The sequence below is a fragment of the Diadema antillarum genome, unplaced genomic scaffold, assembly GCF_040938485.1.
Source record: "Diadema antillarum isolate AM-2024a unplaced genomic scaffold, OU_Dant_1.0 seq00000150_RagTag, whole genome shotgun sequence".
In the NCBI taxonomy this organism is placed as follows: Eukaryota; Metazoa; Echinodermata; class Echinoidea; order Diadematoida; family Diadematidae; genus Diadema; species Diadema antillarum.
Genome location: NW_027271223.1, coordinates 372,726 through 388,164, shown reverse-complemented (window position 1 = coordinate 388,164; position 15,439 = coordinate 372,726). Strand labels below are relative to the sequence as shown.

The 15,439-nt window shown below is 40.7% G+C and overlaps 1 protein-coding gene across 1 annotated transcript in view; it reads right to left on the bottom strand.

Moving 5' to 3' along the window:
- Positions 1 to 1,855: 1,855 nt before the first annotated feature.
- LOC139727766 (uncharacterized) overlaps positions 1,856 to 15,439 on the bottom strand; it is a 47,809-nt gene continuing 34,225 nt past the window's right edge. Inside the window, exons 4-12 of the mRNA XM_071638744.1 lie at positions 13,108 to 13,943; positions 12,394 to 12,613; positions 11,760 to 11,898; positions 9,979 to 11,193; positions 9,211 to 9,373; positions 7,505 to 7,679; positions 5,517 to 5,580; positions 4,661 to 4,760; positions 1,856 to 1,984 (exon numbers count right to left, since the gene is read on the bottom strand). Coding sequence (XP_071494845.1) covers positions 1,940 to 1,984; positions 4,661 to 4,760; positions 5,517 to 5,580; positions 7,505 to 7,679; positions 9,211 to 9,373; positions 9,979 to 11,193; positions 11,760 to 11,898; positions 12,394 to 12,613; positions 13,108 to 13,943 — 2,957 coding nt within the window. The 3' untranslated portion in view covers positions 1,856 to 1,939. The remainder of the gene's footprint in view (positions 1,985 to 4,660; positions 4,761 to 5,516; positions 5,581 to 7,504; positions 7,680 to 9,210; positions 9,374 to 9,978; positions 11,194 to 11,759; positions 11,899 to 12,393; positions 12,614 to 13,107; positions 13,944 to 15,439) is intronic.

Here is a 15,439-nt window from a genome sequence, read left to right as displayed (position 1 = left end):
ACAAAGAATTTTGAAAGACCAATTTTTCTTGCGAAGCTTTTGATATTCCAACACGCTTGAACTCTGAGATTTTGTTCTGTTTAACTGCATCACTGATTTGGAGCTTGGTTAGGATAGTATGGTCTCATATCCACGTAACTGATACGTGTACTGAAAACTGCATTACCTCGAGTTTTACCCTCAGTATCCCCCCGGCATTAAATTTATTGGCATCACATCAAGCATTTGCTGATGAAAATCTTCATGCAATATCTGGTTTTGGGCAAGAAAATATTTGATTTTGGGCAAGCTCAATTAAATTCTATGAGACACCCTCTTATCTTCCACGCAAGATGATACGAAAATTACATTCATGCAGTTAAAAACTTGCTCCCCTCTCTCCCTCTCAAAAACAGGCTTAAAGTGTAACTATCATGTAACATCAAAGACTGGTATTCATTCTGCGATCCATTAGCATTTTTGCATCAATATCTATCACTACCTGTAACTGCAAGTCTAATCTTGTAAAGTGCAGTTTTACATTTAGAAATTTCCAAAGTTGAGATATTAACTCTGGAATTGTTTTGTTCTATCAAAAGAATTAAAGTTTAAAACAAAACAAGAATGGCCAACTAATCAGGTGCAATTGTGTTCTTGTAAACCCCAAATATTGTTCCCTTTATATTCTTACTGACACAGCAATGAACTTGCCTGCATAAGGCCTGCAGGACAGAGTCTGGAAAACATTATATGTCAAAATGTATTATTAGAAAATTAAATCAACCAAGACACAAAACACTCTCCTGAGATGAGAAATAAATTACGTATTTAATATTCTACAAGCTTAAAATGGTAAAAACCAAACCATCTCTGAACTCACTTTCACATTTGCATGTTACTATTTACACAGTAGCCCGCCTCCAAAATGCCTATATACATTCACATTCTTGTATCCTGTGGTATGTACATTTTACAATCACATCATAAAATAATCCCATCATTTCCATTTACAGCACAAGAACAAAAGGAATGCTTTGAAAGTATTCATTACCATTTCAGAAAAAATTGCAGGAAAAACCACCAAAGTAGGCCCCAGAAAGAAAGAAAGAAACAAAATTGACAGTGTTAAAAAAAAGAAAAAGACAGAAACAACAACTAAGGCATCAATAAATTATTATGGCACCATCAGGCGCATTGGCTTAACAAAGGGGAACTCGGTATACGATGGCGGAGGAAACAAATTTCAGTATACCCAGTCCTTTATCTTCATACAGATTAGGCACTGTAAGAGAACATCTGATCATCAAAAATCGGCATTTTACAGTGTGACAGAGCACATCACACATAAAATGAAATTACAAAATTGATGGAGAAGAGATTTTTCTCACCTTATCTCCCAAAATCATCTTTGCATTCATTGATGAATTATTAACGTAACTTGATACTGACTGCAAATATTTGGCGATTCATGTAATCCCTTTGGCACTTGTAATGTACTGGGAAAATGAAATACTACAGCTTGCTTTGATGACGTGGACAATGTCCCATCTTTGGTTCTATTGAGTAGTACAAAAAGAGCTTACAAAACCCATCAGCATTAAAATTCTAAACCTTAACATTGTTTACAGTATTTGACTTGCATATCTAGTCTTTACTTTGACAATAAAACATTAACTATTACTGCATTAACAGCATACCGGTAAATCTTTGAAAGGGACATGGCAACTTGTTTTTAGTCTTATTAAAGAGTGGACAGAAAGGAAGCATATACTTCATTACATACATTCTTTTTTATTTTTATTTTATTTTGAACAACTTCTTGAAGCTGTAATGTACCTGACATGGTTGGGAATGGGGTCTAACAGGAAGAAAAACGGAGCACAGAAGACACAAAGACGGCATGTCTCTTCCAGCTCTTATTCACTACAGCAAAAGTGGAAGCGGTTACTCCTTAGCATTTTCAATTTCCCGACCATGGCTTCTTCTTGACTTTGTCACTGAGTTTCTGTGAAGATAAACAACAAAGAAATGAAATGCCAGAGAATAGATTAAGATTCATTTTTCTTCTGCGATTCTGAGTAGCAAAAGTTAAAATGAATGAACTACAGACAACATTTTCACTGGTTTATTCTTTCATTTTATTTTCCTAAAACACAACAAAGGTCATATTGTTAGCAATTAAATGAACCTATTTTAAACCATGCCATTAAATCAATACATTTTCCACAATGATCTAATCAACATTCCCATCACAAAACAAACACTATGCAAGAAATCAGTATAATAGGCATTACTTCACACGGCGTATAATTCAATATCACCTAATGTAAAGCAAAATCCTGATTCTCCGACACACCATCAGCCTGAAAACATTGTGAAGACCAACAACCTTCATGGATGAACATCTGTTCACACTTCACACAGCCACTCTACCACAAGTTGAATCCATCAAAAACTTATATAATTTTTGAACTTTATGGGAGCTCTGACTTCGCTGAGTAATCAACTAGTGGGAGATTGACTTGCGTCAGTTGGACTGTATGGAGTACAGAATTATAAATGTTCGTGGCTTTACAATTTATTCAAGAAGCTATGTATGACAATGGAATGGTTAGCATGAAGTGTACAACAGATCATACATAAAAAAAGAAAAAAATTCCCTTCAGTTTTATTCGCATGAAAAGCTTGTGAATGCCAAGGTGCATGCTCAGCGAGAAAAACTAAAAGTAAAAAACAATAACAAAACAAATTGATGATTTAAGACTGCATTCACACAAAGAATCTAGATGTAGGCTTAACTCTATCAATACCAAGGATTATCAAAGCTCACTATTCCATTGGCATCACATAATAAACCACAGCATAGGAGCTTACGAACCAATCTGCAATCATCATGATGGAGAAATCTTAGAACCAATTAAGACAAAGGAGGAAAAAAAGACTATTGCATGCAAGCAAATTGTCATCTCACTTCACTTAGAGTTTATACAAATGAAGAAAAGTTGTTTAAAGATAAAAGAGACCCAAGGGTCTAGCGCTCACCTGAGTATCGCAAGTTCACCTTTCACACAGTCATTAATCTAAATTACACACAGCTCTCACAGATGAAAATATACAATAAGGGCCCAAATTCGGACCCCCCCCCCCCCCCCCCCCCCCCCCCCCCCACTCATAGTATCAATTTTAGCTCCATCACTTCTGGTCCTAGAGAAGAGCACTTTTTAAAAGATTCCTTAATTTGGGGGGAATGGGGGCCCCCCTGGAGCCTCCCCGTGTGGAGCATGGTGCCCATTTTAACAAATTGAGATCATAACCCCCTAGGGATGCTACCTGCCAAGTTTGGTGAACATCCATCGTGCAGATTTCAAGAAGATGTACAATTTAGGCCCCAATTTGGACCTCCCAATCCCTCCCCCTTCCTGCAAAAAAAAAAAAAAGGGGGGGCACCCCTGGATCTGCTATGAACAAACGTGAAACTACAGTCATTAACGTACTAACTTATAGTATTAACTTAGCTCTATCACTTCTGATTCTAGAGAAGATTTTTAAAGATTCCTTAAGTTTGGGAGGTTTGGGTCCCTTGGGGCCCTCCAGGTGGGACACAGTGTCCATTTGAACAAGTTGAGATCCTATGCCCCCAGGGATGCTACCTGCCAAGTTTGGTGCAAATGGGTCATGGGGTTCTCAAGAAGAAGATGAAAATGTACAATTTAGGCCCCATTAGGACCCCTCCCCTGGGTCCCAAGGGGGGGGGGGGGGGACCCCTGATTCCACCATGAACAAACTTGAAACTACAGTCATCAATGCACTAACTCATAGTATTAACTTAGCTCTATCATTTCTGGTTCTAGAGAAGATTTTTAAAGAAACCTTAATTCTTTATTTTATTTTATTTTTTTTTTGGGGGGGGGGAGAAGGGGGGGGGGGGGGGGGCGGGGTTTGGGGCCCCCTGGGGGCCACCTGGGTGTGACATGGTGCCCATTTTAAAAAAAAAATTGTGATTCTAACCCCCTAGGGATGCTACCTACCAAGTTTGGTGAAAATCCATGAGGTTTTCAAGAAGAAGATGAAAATGTAAAACTTAGGCCCCATTTGGACCTTCCCATCAATCCCCCCCCCCCCCACCCCAAGGGGGGCACCCCTGGATCTGCCATGAACAAACTTGGAACTACAGTCATTAATATACTAACTCATAGTATTAACGTAGCTCTATCACTTCTGGTTCTAGAGATGATTTTAAAAGATTCCTTAATTTTGGGGGGTTTGGGCCCCCCTGGGGGCCCCCTGGGTGGAGCATGGTGCCCATTTTACCAAATCCAGATCCTAACCCCCTAGGGATGCTACCTGCCAAGTTTGGTGAAAATCGGTCTTGGGGTTTTCAAGAAGAAGATGAAAATGTACAAAGTTTACGGACGACGGAAGACGGACGATGGACGCCGGACGCCGGACGAAGAACGATCGCAATAGCTCACTTGAGCCTTCGGCTCAGGTGAACTAATAAAAACAGAGGGGAAAAAAATGTAAAAAATTCCTAGGAAGATTTAAAAAGAAAAGAAAAGAAAAAGAAATGGTTCATATCAACAGCAGGAATGATATCTTGTGTGCATGCAGTTTCAAAAGACTGATGCTCAGCAGTGGAATTTCTCATGTTACGATGCTAGCAAAGGCTACGATGACATACCTTTCGGTAGATCTGAGCCCGGAGTCGATTCAGCTCAAAATCCTGCATCCTCTTCTTTTCTTTCTCCTTCTGCTTGACCTCAGGGAGACGATTGTACAACCTATCAACAGGAGGAATGTGACACAGATACATGTTAAACGGGGCTGCACACTAATCCGTTTTTTTTACATCTACTGGTCCGACCTGTCTGTCAGACCAGTAGGTACCCAGTTTTTCCATTTTTCACTGGTCTATTCCTGAAAAAGCTACTGGTCAGACCAGTGCCAGTGTGCAGCGTCGTGTTAAACGACACATTCGACTTGACTAGTATAGAGTAATGAAGTGATGATGTCAGTCTTTTGTTTGAACATGGTCAGCAACTCCCCCCCCCCCCCCACATACATTCGGGCAATGTGAGGTTGTTTAGAACCAGTTTCCATGGCAATGAAAGGCTATGACATCACACTTCGGTACTCAATACAGTGGACTCCCGTTAAAACAAAGTCCCCAGGACCAGCAGTTTTCTTTCATTATATTGAATTTGTTATAACCGAACAACTAAACAATAAAAAAACAGAGAGTGGATAATGTCTTACTTCGTTTTCTTCGTTGCAACCGGAATTTTGTTATAACCGTGTTCGTTATAATGGGAGTGCAATATACAGCATCAAGGTGACAGAAAGTTGTAATTTGTGGAAAATTCTCAAAATCATTGAAGCAACTTGGTTACAGTGTGAGTACTTAGTATATTTTCTGTGTGACATTAATTGGGGGTAGCATTTCAAAGATACAACTTTACAAGGAATTAAAAAGAGAGAACATTAACACACACACACATGCATGTAAACAAGAGAAAGAATAGACTTATTTTACTTACCTTTCTGTGTGCTCTCTCATTTGTCGCTTTGATATTGCACGCTTTTTGGGATTGTGGTGTTGGTCTGGAAAAGGAAAGAGCAATGTCACAATAAAATAAGCTTAGCAACATTACAATGAATGGGGGGTTGAATGTTATGGTCAGCAGTTATTTTACAATCACTATGCAAAGATTAACTTTTAAGATCAGATGAACAAATGAACAAAAGAATATACAATACTTACCACCTTTAATCATGTTCTAGCCCGAGGGCAGTAATCATATTCTACACTAACATCTCCTCATGTTGTTACATACCTGCCAACATTTCAAGATGAAATATCTTACTCGTGGATTGCAAAAATCTTATTTTATATGCAAACTGAAGTTAAAAATCTTACTTTCGGTCAAATCTTCAGAAAATACACACGAGAGGTATAGCTAAATATTTTTTTAAATCTTATTTCTCTGACAGAAAATCTTATTTTGCTATTTTTAATGTAAAAAATCTTACTGAATCTGATAAAATCTTATTAGTTGGCAAGTATGCATGTAAGGGTATGGACAAGTGAAATGAAAATGGAAATGAATCCAAAATATCCTCCGGCATACATGCCGGGGGTTACAGTGAAAATAAGTGCAAGGAGATTTGTAATTTCAGTCAGCAATGCATATGAAACGACAGTTTAAAAGTGTTCCGTGATGAATGTCTAACAAATGAGGTGACAATTCAGAAGAGCATTAATATGACACCACAAAAAATGAAGAAACTAGATATATCGCTACGGCGACTGATATGCCTCCGCCATAATGCATGGTTCTCCTAATAGGTCTATAGTACAATGTCTTGACAATGTGTGATGACAGTTTCAAACAATTGGCAAAATATTAAAATGACAGGTTTGACACAAATGTGCTGAATGTTCACTTTCCTAGAACTAGGTTCAATTGGATGAATGATTAAAATGTCAGAGTGCAGGTATTTGGGGAACTGATGATTTTTACTTGACTTTTGACCCTTTTATAAGTTTATGCATTGAGTAATTTTTCAAGGTGTTGAGAAAAAGTATAATTTCAGTATCAAATGGGAAAATAGCATTATCTACACCTGGCCTTTGACCTTTGACCTCACAGTTCCAAAGAGAATCACTGTTAGGTTGAACATGCATAAATATGTAAGTTTCATGATGATACCTTGAGTTACTTTTGAGATATGGAGGAAAAAGTGCAATTCAGCACTTTCACTTGACCTTTGACCTTTTGACCTTTGACCTTTTGGCAAGAAACTTCCCACAGAATATATATTGGGTAATACATGTATACATCAAGTTTTAAAAAAAGACCTTCATTCATTGCATAAATATAAGGAAAGTAGTGATATTTTGAGAAGTTGACCTTGACCTTTGACCCCTGACCTTTGACCAATGACCCCCAACTTCCCTAGATAATCACTACCCATCAGTACAAGCATATATACTAAGTTCCATGAAGATACCTTGAACCATTTGCGAGATATGGAGAAAAACATGAAATTTCAATTTTTTTTTCACAAAATAACCTGTGACCTTTGACCTTTGACCCTGTGACCCTAAAATCCACACAAAGTATTATCCCCCAAGGATATACCCTCATACCAAGTTTGATGTAAAACCACCACACGGTTCTTGAGATATCGACAAAAACAAAACGGGACGGACGGACGTACAGACGGACGTACGGACACACGTACGGACGGACGGACGGACGGACGGACGACCCGAAAACATAATGCCTCCGGCCACTTCGTTGCGGAGGCATAAAAAACATCATAATAAAATAAAGAAAGAAAGAAAGAAAGAAAGATAGAAAGGATTTGATTCTGAAAGAGAACACTTTGATTAAATTCACTGTAAGATTGTTTCACAAAAAGGAATAACTGCATAACTCATAAAATGGTCTAATAGTCGGTAGCAAAAGCTAACTGTTGAGATAGTTTTGACAGGAAAGCAACGATGAACAAGGGGACTCACCACTCAGTGGGTGGGCATTGGGGTTGGATTTCTTGGACCGCTGATCGTGGAAGATTTGGGCTCGCTCCAGCTCACACATTGCCTGGGTGTGACGCTCCTCTGCGGCGAGCTTCACTTTGCGCTGCCGCTCGCGGGACTTCGAAATGAAGTCGCTGCGGTACTTCTCAAAAGCTTCCTGCAAGGTGAGTGGGAAAATGGGTGAGAGTGACAATAGCAGACATTAACTCCAGCTCAATGAACAGGACAGTGTAATACATTTGGTATGTGATGAACAGTACCCTTCACATAAAATACTAAACTCATATCTATAATGTCATAACAAAAGTACATGGAATCTGGACACGAGGAAAACTGACTACACACATCTGTTTCTAAACATTTTGTCATATGTGACCCTGCACCTCAAAACAAACAAAAAGTCGCCAGACATGAATTTTTAGTTAAGACCATATTCTCAAAGAGCAGACTTTAAGCTTTAAAATGATGTATAACTCAAATCAAATGGACTCTCCTAACCTATCCAAATATTGGAAAGAAAGCACAAACTCAGGAAAAGTGTGAACTGAGAAAAGAGGCTCTGAAGTACAGTGTCTATTCAAGCGCTTAATCTTTACCAAACCGTGCTGGCTGTGCGATGAATGGGACAAAAACAGGAAGTAAACCACCAGAGTAACAACAATGAAGGGATTATCAGATTAAACTGAAATTAAACATGCATCATTAACACATTCTGTCCATAATTAATGTCAACTTTCAAAGCAGTAGCACAATCCTTTCAAAAGTTATTAGAGTTAAAATTGAAGAGTGTGGACAAGGTTTTTCAAAAATGAAAAAGGGATTCTAAAGACACACCTAATCACACTATTCTATCAAAAATGTTTGATATAAACTGCTAAAAAACACACTTTCCTGCCCGTTTTATGATCCCAAATTTTAGCATAACGTAAAAGAAGACCCGCTCTTTCAGAAAATATGAAAAAGTCAATTTCGGTTGGGTTGACCCATTTCACTTATTTTTAGTCCTCACGCAAAATCAGTGTGTGCGACTTTATGTTCGTTTTGAGGTGCACTGTCACATATACAAAGGGTTAAGATTTGACAGGGCTGTCCAGCCATGTGCTGAATGTCATACACATTGGCCACTTTGTTCTTGCCTGAATAAAGACACGCTATGTCTCTTCTTGTTCATTTTCACTGACACATACAAAAAGGAGCCTTTCTGCACTTTGACCATACTATTTCAGTGGTTACATGTAGGTAGTTGGTTTTGCAACTATGGCTGACAACAACTGCTGGTGAATGACTGATACTAGCCAAACTTTTAAATAAAACAGTAACAAATTTTAGGACAGTGTGGTATACATAGCTCTTTTCAAATGTGTTTTTAGTTAGCACCTGGCTCTACTTCAATATCCCATTCATTTCTAAACACTGCTTCCTTTCCTACGGATAATGGCACAATATCTTTCCACAATTCCCTTCCATTCCTACCATTTCAACTGAAAGTATGTCACACTATAAAAAATGACTTGGATCGAAAACATACCTCTGGGATTTTAACAAACAATGATGCCATTGTTTATCCACTTCTCATGCAACATGATCATAATGCCTTGTTCATACTCTAAAGGTACAATGTAAGTGTTAAGTCAATTCCAGGTAATACACGCATACAAAGAAGAAAAACAAAAATCCTTTCATCATACCTGCAGAGAAGCCTTGTCACCTGCCTTGACATTTTCTTCGTCCCCTTTGGCTGGAAAGCTCATTGGCTGCGGTCTGGCCTTGGTGGGTGTGTCCTGTTGCCATGGCATCTTCTTGCTTAAAGGCTGAAACCATGCAACTGGTTGGACTATTTTCTTTGGAATTCTGGTAAAGGGAAAAAAATACAAAGACATTTTTCAAATGACTTGCTTTATGAAAAGTAATTTCTATGAAAGTCCTGTTAACATTTCTTCTGTCTTTCTACTGCAATTGGTTTAGGAAACCTTCTCTCCCTCCTCCATAACATCTTATGTCATTCTGTGTCACACACCAAAAATACACTTACAACAGATTTTCACCAAAACAAACCAAGCTTTTTTTCTTTTTCTTTTTTGCAGCAGTTCTATACAGCATTCGTGGCAACATATAGCTCATTCAGAACACCTCATTGGTGTGCACTCACAAAAGAGTACTCACACACAAAATATGGAAAATTAATTTGTGCCCCAATATTGCTTAGGGGAGAGACATTTATAAAACATATGTCACTTGTCTCGTTTTAGAGTTCAATAATTCAGGAAATATCCATGCACACATTTATTTCAAAGCAAATGCACAAGAAATTTTAATTGCAGATACAAACCATGCCATGAATACATGATTGATAATTTCTTCTGATTACTCAGTACATCGAGTGTGTCCTACTCAAAATACATGTTTGGCTCTTTTCTTTTTTGTGATGCAGGGAAATAAATTATGCATCTAGTTACCTTGATGGGGCTTCATTCTCCTGGCCAACTATTTCCCTCTTTTCCATTTTTCTTCTCCTCCTCTCGTCATCTTTGCCCGTCACTTCTTTGTTGTCGTCATTCTGCCTTCTTGTGAGAACATTATCCTTGGATGCCAGTTTGTTTTCTTGACCAACATCGATCACAAAGGCAGTACCGGGCTTTGCCTGTTTTTGAGGCTTCTCCTGTGCCCGGGTAGCTGCTGCCCCGTTTTCTCTCACAACGTCAACATCCCTTACTGGAATTCTTGATGAGCTCTTTGAAGGTTTCTTGAACACCTCATTTCTCTCCACATCCATCTTGGTCTGCTTGCTCATTTTCTCAGTGGCCTGCTCTCTTGCTCGGTTGGTGATACCATGAATAGAGTGAGACCTCTTCGGCCTGCAGGCACAAGGGATGCTGACATCTGAGCCGGTATCACTGAGAGAGTCAGTGTTGTAGGTGACACCGAAGTCGTCCTTGTGCGCATAGTCCCTTCTTCGCTTGGCAAGGTACGTACTCTCCTTCGCCTTCTCCGTCTTGTCTGGTTGTCTCTCCTGGGCTTTAGCCTCAGGAGGAGAACTCTCTGCTGTGTCGTAGACAGATTCCTCCGTCGATCTGAAGGATGCCTCTTGGACCGGACTCAACGACGGCTCCAGTGAAGCTTGCTTCCCAAGGCGGTGGTGACCATTGCTGACATCTGAAGAGTCCTCAGTGAGAGTGGAGGCAGCGGATGACAACATCGACTCGTCAACGGTCGGCGTGCTGGCAGGAGTTGCTTCCTCTCTGTGTCCTCTCCTCTTTGAGGAGTCTCTTCTCGCCGACTCATCTCGGCCCTTCTCGTCCGCCCGCTTCCGATGCTGCTCACGCTGCCTGTCAATCTTGCGTTGCAGCTTCACCAGCTTGGAGCTCAACTTGCGAATCCCGTCCGGTCCCAGGAGTTGCAGCAATCGGTCCGACTCGAGACTCATGTCCTGCGAAGCAGCCAGTTCTGTCAGGGTGTCCTGGCTGGTGTCATACTGGAGAGTGGAAGACCTACTGGCCTCAGCTGACTGCTCTGGAGATCTCTTCGCTGAGACATCAGTTTCTTTCCTCTTCTTCCTCTCATGATGCTTGTGTCCATTCTGTTGACTTGTTGATCGTGGTATTCTCGATTCCTTGGTTGGCGAGGTTTGAACAATGGCAGCGATCTCCTCTGGGGAGACTCTCCGCTGAAACCTGCACAAGAAATACAGAAATAGAATATGTATTTGTATGGCATCTTCAGAAACCTTGCTGTGCTTTAGAAGTGCCATATATATGTATTGAATAGTGTCATATGAGAGTGCTTGCTACAGAGCCTCTGACTCGCATAAAAATCACATGGGTTATAAAAGTCTCCAGAGTCTGTCGAGAAGTAAAATCTGAACAATGACGTAATGAAATTCAAGCTGGCCATAACGTTTCATTACGTTTGCCAAACACTACATTCTGTGCCTATGAGTCACTGCTTACAATGTATACATATACAATGTCCTTCACCAATTGGGAATTGTATGACAAGTTCTCGAAAGCTTAAATTTGTGATGAAGAATCACAGGAAAGGAATGCAAGATAAGTCAATAACCCTTTCCAAGAAGTGAGTTAGTTATTTCGCAGCTTGCAGACATTATGCACTGCACTTGTAGCATGGCAGGAAGCATTTTTTAATGCCAGTACTGGTGGACTTGTGACATTTTACATTTGTAAAATTCATGCAATCAAATTATGACATTCACAGTGGTTAACAATTCATGAGAACGTACTCTCCATTGCGAGGCATCTTCTCGGGCGACTGCTCCCTAGGGGTGAACTGCTGCTGGTCTCGATCCCACTTCCTCCTCTGACGAGGAGTGCTGCCATCCGTTACCGTTGAACTACTGTTACTCCGACCATCCTCCTCATCTGTGATATTCACAAAGAGAAAGAGACATTTCATATTTGAGTATGATAAGGGCAAGATAGTTCTTTCAATGTACAAAAGGAAGAAATTCAGAACATGCATTTCCTCCTTCAAATTCTAGATTTTTCTCTTCATGACACGACTCTCAAAAGCCAAAATATACAGCAAACAGACTGTAAGGAATGAAGGCATACTAATGGCATGCCACTGCATGATACTTCTTTAATAAACTTAATTTCACATTGACATATTTATCCTTCATATTACATGTAACACATACACAAATATTAGATAAAGGCTCAAGAATTCACAGCTAAAATGTATTAGGAGCCTGTCTGACTTGAGGTGTATATGAGGGACATCATATAGGCTCCTGTTACAATGGAGAGTATATCAAAATGAAATCTTCAAATAATAATGAATCCAGATGTCTCACGCGCATGTACAATCTGCTTCATTTAAAATCTTAAATCGATATCACCATCGTGTCCCAGTACCTTGGACAAATTGGTCCACCGTGTGCTTCACTGGGTCCTGGACCAGGTGCGCCAGTCTATCCACCCTTCGCGAGTCCAGGCTGGAGACACTGGACTCATCACCCTTCACATCCTGCCGAGCCTCGCGGCGGGCCTCACGCCGGGCCTCCTTCTGCTGCTGGAGCCGCTGGTACTGGTCCCACATGGCGGAGGCTTCCCGATAGCGAGGGTCCGCCTCATTCTGGTAGAGAGTTTGGTCATAAAACTTTCAACAGCCCTTTCATCGTTTGTACAAAGTCATAGTTAAGCACTGCAGGCATTGCATATGCAGTAAAATAGTGAGTGGAAGATGAGAGGTATGAATAAAGCTGTGGACTCTTGGGAGCCTGACATTGTAGCCTGCAAAGGGCTTTTAGAATCTTCTGACAAGATGTTTTCTGTGTTTCAAACAACGTCCTAGTAACTTGTGTGTGAGAACAGAAGCTTATTTTATTACTGCCATACTATTATCATCATCATTATGATCACTGTTTTGATTTCTTTCATCATTTTAAGCATTCCTCTAGGCAGTAAATTCTAGAAAAGCCATTAATAGCAATGACAATAACAGTTGTTATGTGCTGGAAAGGGTTGGCTAGTACAAACCTCCATTCAGTCGTATAAAGCAACAGGGCATGCATTTCAAGGTAATGAAGAGAGTCAATTTATTTCCACTTAATAACAGTATAAGCTTACCTGTAGGATATTCTCAAGAACTTGTCTGCTGTATGTGCCAGGAAGCTGAGGTACATCTGGGCCATACTGGGTTCCGTACTGCTGATAATGCCTCTCAGGATAGTCTGCAACACCTGGCCCCCTCCTCTCTGCCCTCTCGCTGCCAGCTGGTGCATACCTTGTTGGAACCTGGTCTGGTCCTTGTCTGTAGCGCGGAATTTTTGTCGGAGATGTTGCACCAGCAGCTGAGGTTGGTACGGTAGCCACTCGGCTTGAAGGAGAATACTGCTGTCGGTACTGTGCATCGGGCTGATATGCTGCGGAAGGCATCTGCGAGCGACCTACTCGGGAAGCTTCCCAACCTGGCACTTCCTGGAACCGGTACCCTTCCTGTCTTGATCTGTCCACCATGGTTCTGTCTCTGACTAGAGGACCAGTCATTGCAACATCTCTCTGATGTGGTCCACTTTGCTGGCGGTCAAAGCTGTACGGCTGCTGGGAGAAAGGAGGTAATTCCGGTGGGGATCTGGAGTGCTCTCGTTTCAAACCAACGCTTCTCGCTCTTCCCGCTCTGTGCTGGGGACTCAGGGACGTCTGGCGACTCAGCTTCTCTTTCTGTATTTCTTGCCTGCCGCTGTCGCTGAGCGATCTCCTGTAGCGTCTACCCTCCAGCTGGCTATCTGCTGTGAGCAACTGTCCTCTGCCTCTGTCCTGGGGACTTTTGGGAGGAGATCTGCTGTAACCATGATCAAATCTCGGGATCTTAGAAGAGTGGGGAGATGGACTTGTTGGGTCCCGACTTGTCCTACTTCCATAGGTGCCAGCAGGAAATGATGGGGCATGTGCATCATCAGATCCTAAATTTGGGAAGAGGAATGGAGATGGGAGAGTGTTAAGAATATGAACTAGTAAAGTGATGTAAAATAATCCAGCATTTTTGAAATGAATCATTGGTCTGTGTGTATCACGGTAACTATAATATCAAAGAAATTGTACACATTAAATCCTGTAAATTGATTAAAAAATAATACAGTAAGAAGACTGGGTGCTAATAATAGAAAGCATCATAGCACGAGGAGCCAACATCCTGCAATTTCATTGGTCGAGAGCTGTGTGTTAATTTCTACTGATTGCATGTTGCCTCATAACAGCCACTGGAAGCATCACGTTTTTGTCCATGGCAAGCCAAAAGGAAATGCATCCAGTACATTAACCATCACGTTACATGATTTAAACAAGAGACCCAGGGGTCTCGCTTTCACCTGAGTATCGCAAGTTCACCTTCCATACATTTCAGCAGACTCTTACCTGAGAACATTGGAAACTTGTGGTGTGGGGAGCTTTGAGAGCTGGGGGCATGGTGTCCATTTGCATATTCCAACTAACTGGTAAAAATACCTGCCAAGTACACTGTACTTTATATAATGTTGGACTATGCAGTTTGGAAAAAAAAAAAAAGACTTAACCCTAACTGCACTGGGGGGGGCGCCTCGGAGGCCCCCCCTCGACATTTCGCACGATTACTCTGCAACACGCAATGCTCTCGCCGCGATGCTCCATGACTTTTTTCTTTTGAGTTTCCCGCACAATTTGACACCAAATTTGTGATGCCTGGGGGTACGGTTCTGAAGTTACATGACTTTTTGTACATGCACGTGAGGCCAAAAATGGCTAAAAAATGTGATTTTGTGTACAAAGTCAATGCAAATTGAGTTTTTTCACATGGTTCATATAAATATGCTTATTTTTACTCTCAATGGCTAAAATTAGTTTGTTTTAGGAGTATTATGCTTCAAAAAGTGTCTGTGACAAATTTTGTTACAAAAAACAACAAAAACAAAAGGTCGAAAAAACAAAGAAATACATAAGAAATTCATGAAACAATAAAATAAATAAGAAATTGATCTTGATACCAAATTTTTTTTAAGCACATTTGCTAAGAATGCCACAAAGAATAATTATACCAAAAATGAGCAAATTTGGAGCTTTATTTACTGATTCAGATGAAAGATTCTGATTTCTCGCATAAATTATCATAATTAATCAAAATAAAATAAAAGAAGACTATTTTCTAAAATTCAAAAACACGATCTTGTAGATTACATCGCACACTACCATTGTGCAAAGTTCCGCGGCGATCGCGCGATCCACGGCCGAGATCTTAGGGGGGGCCCTTGAGGCCCCCCCCCCCCCCCAGTCTTTCGAGCTACCAAAATAGCCCAGTCTTTTTAGGGTTAAAGCTCGATCACTTCTGGTTCTAGAGAACAAGAATTGTAAATATTTCTTAATGTTTGGGGGGGGGGGGCATTGGGCCCCCTAGAGGCCCCCAAAGGAAGCATGGTGCCCTGTTGAA